This window comes from Microtus ochrogaster, chromosome X (genome assembly GCF_000317375.1).
Source record: "Microtus ochrogaster isolate Prairie Vole_2 chromosome X, MicOch1.0, whole genome shotgun sequence".
Lineage (NCBI taxonomy): Eukaryota > Metazoa > Chordata > Mammalia > Rodentia > Cricetidae > Microtus > Microtus ochrogaster.
Genome location: NC_022026.1, coordinates 52,188,385 through 52,194,343, shown reverse-complemented (window position 1 = coordinate 52,194,343; position 5,959 = coordinate 52,188,385). Strand labels below are relative to the sequence as shown.

The window sequence follows — 5,959 nt, the reverse complement described above, 5'->3', positions numbered from 1 at the left end:
ATTGAATAAAATGTTCCACATAGCCCTATAGGCAGTGGCAGCACTGGGACAAAAAAAAAAAAAAATTTTCAAAAATAAATAGTTTAAAAATAATACAGTCTTTAAAGAGAGAATAAAGTAATATAAAAAGAATACACAATGTGCAGGTGGAAAATACTCGGGTACCTGGATCGGGCATGGTGTTTGGTTGAGTTTGAATTTTTTGAATGTTGATGAGCAAAGGGCAAACACTGCCAACAGACACCGCATTATAGAAAAAACTGCTAAATTAAACCAACCTATATATTTTGAGGATAGTTTAACTTCAATTCCAACAACAAATCCCTAAGTAAATCTGTTTAAATGAAAAAAAAAAAAATCTCCCTCCAGGCCTTCCTACTGCCTGTTAAGAAGTCCCAAAGCTATAAAACATAATCGCCACCAGAATTGGGGCTGGTTGTAAATTAAGCATTGGGAAAAATCAAAGTAAGACAATTTCCCAAAGTCCCTACTCTTTGAGAATGGAGTTCACAGTCACCAGAAGAAACGGACTCCCTAACTGCGGAACAGTGTGCCTGGCAAGCACATCCTTTTGGTGGAAATCGCCACGTGAATCTAGAAAGTGCTCAGCCAGCGACTCAATGGCAGGAGGAGAAAGAAGAGTACTTGGGTTTCATTTCCTAGTACAGGCTCAGCAACCCCAGCCCAAAATGCTCCAAACTCGACAACGTTTTAAGCAGCGATTTTACAGCATACACAGCAAAGTCCACACCTAAACTCCTGTGAAGAGTCTCAGTCAAAATCTGCACATACTACAAATACTGCATAAAATTTTTACAAGTCTACACGCATATGTTATACATAAAATAGAATGAATTCTATATTCAGACTCGGATCCCATTCTCAAGATAGCTCATTAAGTATATGACCACTTCTGGGCCCAAGTTCTTTGGATAAGGGATCCTTAACATCTATTTTAGAGCTAGAAAATGTTTACAAAGTAGCTTTATAATATAGTAATTCCTCCATGTTTCCCACAATCCCAAAAAAGAGAATCAGGAAACTATCCTGGGATGCCTGTTTAAAATCCAGATTCCTGGGGCTAGAGAGATGGCTCAGTTGTCAAAAGCACTAGTTGCTTTTGCGGAGGGTCCAAGTTTGGTTCCCAGTGTCAGTTCGCAACTGTCTATGAATCTAATTCCATGGAGATCCAATGCCCACCTCTAATATCCATAGGTACCAGGCACCCACATGGTACACATTTATATATACATGCCAATAAAACAATCAAACTACAAAAATAAATCAATATTTTATGAAAGAAAAGAAAATAAAGATTCCTGACCCCTGCAGACCTACTATACCACACTCTGTGGAGGAGGTGGAGTTTGGTGTCTGTATTTTCAACACAGGCCTACGGAGATGTGGCAAGTGTCACCCATCGTGTGCAGTAATAAATAGCTTAGCATCGTATACGCTTGCCCACTGTCAAATTCTATTTTCACTTAGCGAATTTCTAAAGGATCACTACTTCTCTCAAGGTGAATTTGTTGTTTCTTCTGTGGGTTTTTTTTTCTATATGTGTCAATGAACATGGAAGAGACCTTAAACAGCTGCAGATTTTTGTGGCAATCTAGATGTTTCTCTGGGGTAGACGTGGAAATTGGATGCTATATTTTATTGCTAGGGCTTCATTAGGTGCCTTTGAAAAGAAACTTAATGCCTGGAAATCAGGACAGAACCTGAATAATAAGATATTTTTGTTTTTACCACAGCACAGCAATTAGCTTTAGTGGATTGTTTTTATAAATTTGTTCACCTTTCATTTTCTGTATCAAATCTAAATGGCTTAATGAACATAAAACACATGAGCATTTTTAGAGCTTTTTTTTTCACTGTAGTCCTACGCTAGCAAAGCTCCAAACCCTAAACCTTCTTTCAAAGAAGAAACACGTCATCTTTTCTAAAGTTGTTTTATCCATTTAATTTTCCTCCAGCTCTCAAAGCAGCCTTGTCTTTTCCAAAAAATAGAACAGAAAGGAAAAAAAATGCTGCAAAAGACCAAAAATGAACTGGGGGGAAAGTGTTTATGTGGAAATCTCAAGAAATAACATCATTACTAACTAGTTCTTAAAACTAATAAACAATCTAGGTTCTCTAAGGAAACAGCATGGAGAAATTAAAAGAAAATGGGGGTAAATAAGGGGCATAAAACATTGGGTATTTGTTGTCATCTCAGCAAGCAAATTATCCCGGACAATGATGTAGGCCAACTCAGCAAAAAGGGCGCTGCAATTTTCCCTCACTGTTTAGCTGTAACTTTCTTTAAAAGCAATTTTCCAAGCACATGAAAAATGGAGGCCCTTCTAATTTATAGAGAAAACAAAGGCCACAGTAAAATGCACATGAAAGTTCTTACTTCTTCCTCTCAGAACCTAATATCCTAAATAAATCTTTAAAGTACTGTGGAACGCGGACCACCACATTCTCCGAGGGACCGATGTCTTTCAAGTGTGGGTAGAGTCTGGTATCAATGACCTTCTTGATATAGCCCAGCCAGTCAAACTGAGGAGAGAGAAAACAAACGAAACCTATGGTAAGGCAGCAAGTAAGAGAAAACAGCGTTCAGATAGAGTAGGCTGAGCATAATCCACTCCATCCAAATAACTAAAGATAAAACTGCGCATCATTTGCTTATCCAGAAGCCAAAGTCAGATCATTGCCACTTAGCCCTGTGGCTTTCATCACAAATGGAGCCTGTGTTCTGCAGCACAGACTTCTGGATAGTAAACACTCTCGTGCTTTAATCTATGATGCACTCCCTCAGCTGCCCCAGCCCTCCTCACCCTCCGTTTCCTCTCTATCTGATTCCCTCAGTCCAAGCCCTGCTCTTCGGTTGGCTTGGGTCATTCCTCTACTTCTCTGCACTCCCTCCTTCAGGCTTCTCCCCTACCTCTCACCTTCCCCTCTCCATCCCCTAAACACAGATGCAGAAGCCTTAGCACACCTTGGATCTTCTCTGTGCAACCTCCCTGATCCCAGGAGGGGGGAAACGCAACAGAATAGCTCACCTCCATTCTATAGAGCATCATTGCATGTTTCTAAAACAAACACGGTTTTGTGCTTTGTATCACTAACGGCCATCTGCTGACTCTTCCTCCTTTGTCTGCCTCCACTAGTGAACCTGAAAACCAGTGACTTACTTGCTTAGCTCCCACTTCCCTACCTCTTGCCCCACAGCAGGGATGGTCACGTGACCCAATTCTACTGATAATTAAAAGCAAGCCATCTAGGAATATGCTAAAAGCGGGCTTTTCTGTTTACCTTGGTAAAAATAAACAAGTCAGATGGAACCGTGGGTCCTTCCCCCTTCTCCTGGCTCTAGTGAGGAAGAGCTACAGTGGTCACTTTGCGGCCGTGTCATCAAAATGAACTAAAAAGCCCGAGGAGGGTAAAATGTAGAGATAAAGTCTATGCAGTGTTAAACAGCTGAACCAGCACCAAAGAGTGCCCATGGCTGTGTTGTAAGAAAATGGCCTTACCAGCTGGACCTGGACTGAAGGAGCTGTGATCAAACCCCAGACTCTCTGAATGTGGCTGACAATGAGGGCTGACTGAGAAGCCAAGGACAATGGCACTGGGTTTTGATCTTACTGCATGTACTGGCTTTGTGGGAGCCTAGTCTGTCTGGATGCTCACCTTCCTAGACCTGGATGGGGTGGGGAGGACCTTGGACTTCCCACAGGGCAGGGAACCCTGACTGCTCTCTTAGGACTGGAGAGGGAGGGGGAGGGGGTGAGTGGGAGGTAAATGAAGGGGAGGAGGTGGAAATTTTTAATAAATAAATTTTTTTAAAAAAGAAAATGGCCTTACCATCTTAACCACTATCAGAAAGCTCTTAGTATTCCCTGCATACAACTGAAGAAATCCCACTGTACATACAAGGATATTTTATGTAATAGTAAAAGAGAAAGATAATCAAAGTGATAAATAGTAAAAGTTCAGATTTACAAGGCTAACTTTTATACACAGATGAAATATAATCCCTTGTAAAGTATCAGGCAACAGAGTTGTTTTTTTCAGAGAGTTTTCACCAACCTGGGGAATCATTGCACTGAGTTCTGAGATGTTCATTTTGTTATACATAGCCTCACTGGTTCGGTTTTCATGTGGAATCATTATCTGTCAAAAAGAGATTTGGGTTAGTTTTTCAAATAAATCATTTATTATTGCATGACCGCTTTTCGCATGTGCCAAAACATCTGTATATTATTATCAGCTTTTTCAAGACTTTGGTGTGATGCCCAGCTGTGGGGAGAAATAAAAAAACGCCAGAATTTTAGACAGGATTAAGAAAATAAAAAGAAATTTAGATATCCTTTTCAGTAGGAAATATTGTCGCCAGTACAAAAAGAAGTTCCCATAATGCCCTTCTCCTTTACCATGTGGATGGGCCAAGTCCATTGCTGGCTCAGTTTTGACAACCAAGCTGAAGTTGCACAATTACGGTCAACATTCCATGTTTACCTAAGGTATCCTGATAATGATCTCAGCTCATTCACCTCTAGGGGACAATGGTCAATGACAAAAATTAAGCAATGTGCATATCATTGGTACCCGGGATCAGTTTTCTTGGTTTTTTGACCTTCAGATTTCCCACTGCTGGTGGTATGAATTTGGTCGCCACCTAAGCAGACAACTCACAAACTTCTAGCCTCTACCATATAAATCTAAGACTTGCAAAAATGAGTCTTCCTCAAGTCATCTTAATCCCTTCCATTGACCAGCCATAGCTCCCTTCCCCACATTATCACTTGGCTTTTCTATCTTTCTACTCCCTTGTACCCGTCTAGCCATCTTCTGCCTCACCCAGCTCTCCTGCCCTCACACCTCCTGCCCACTCTCACCATCTCCATGGCTAAGACTGATTGAAAACTCGGCCTGAGGTTTCTGTTCTCTAAGACGCCTTTTCCATTGACCTCTACTTCGTTCTAATCGCCAGGACGACTCCATGAACAAGTCCTCTCTCTCCGTGATCAGTCTCTCAGACAGGGATTGGGTGGCTGCCTCTTTTGTAGCTATCTTTATTTATTTGGATTTGATGAGGTTTTTTTTTTCCTTCTCAGCCTCAGAGACTCCCAAAAACTGTGTATCTCAGTAGTTTTAGACGCGACGAGTCACCTGAAGACTGAGAAAATGAGAGAAACCTTCTGACCAGGCAAAAACTCCATGCACCACAGATATTTCAAGACAAAATCACAGAAGACGAATGGTAGGCAATTGTCCCTCTCTTCTAAGTCCTTCGGGGTCTTAATGTCTCCCTCCCCACTCTCCACTGGAGAGATGATAAGCCCCTTACAGTTTCCTTGCTGTCTGTGAATTCTAAACCATATCCTTGGAGGATTTCTACATATCTCTCCCATCCTCCTCCTTTCTTGACTCAGAATCCAAGCTCCAGGTTGAAACCTTTTGGCCTCAAAACTGTTTCCAGCTCTCTCGCAGCTGATCTCCTCCACACAGTGGATTTGCCACTTCATTCACCCTCACAACAACTCTGTCTTGCCTCCATCCAGCTGTTTTTAGATTTCTTTTTGGTCTAACTCTCTGGCTCAAGGCAAAACCCTTTCATGCTATTGATCCCATGTTCAGTTCAAATTAGCATACTGGGGCCCCTATTTGCTTGGGAATGGAATTCAGACAGTGTGTAGACATAGCTTATAGGCACATCTGCAACAATCTTCACAACATTCGAGGGACATGCAGTAGTGAACTTTTAAAAGTGAAGTTGGGGTTCATTAAGAATATGTTTAAAGAGGAGGGTGAGTGGGGGAGCGGGAGGGGAATGGGAGGAGGGGAGGAAGTGTGAATTTTTGAATGGGAAGAAAGAAAGAAAGCAAGGAAGGAAGGAAGGAAGGAAAGAAAAAGAAAGAAAGAAAGAAAGAAAGAAAGAAAGAAAGAAAGAAAGAAAGAAAGAAAGAAA

At 41.4% G+C, this 5,959-nt stretch overlaps 1 protein-coding gene across 1 annotated transcript in view; it reads right to left on the bottom strand.

Annotated features, from left to right (window-relative positions):
* The window catches only part of Phex (phosphate regulating endopeptidase homolog X-linked), a 209,149-nt gene that overhangs the window by 147,940 nt on the left and 55,250 nt on the right, over window positions 1-5,959 (bottom strand). Inside the window, exons 8-9 of the mRNA XM_005358817.3 lie at window positions 4,078-4,161; window positions 2,399-2,544 (exon numbers count right to left, since the gene is read on the bottom strand). Of these exons, the coding sequence (XP_005358874.1) occupies window positions 2,399-2,544; window positions 4,078-4,161 (230 nt within the window). The remainder of the gene's footprint in view (window positions 1-2,398; window positions 2,545-4,077; window positions 4,162-5,959) is intronic.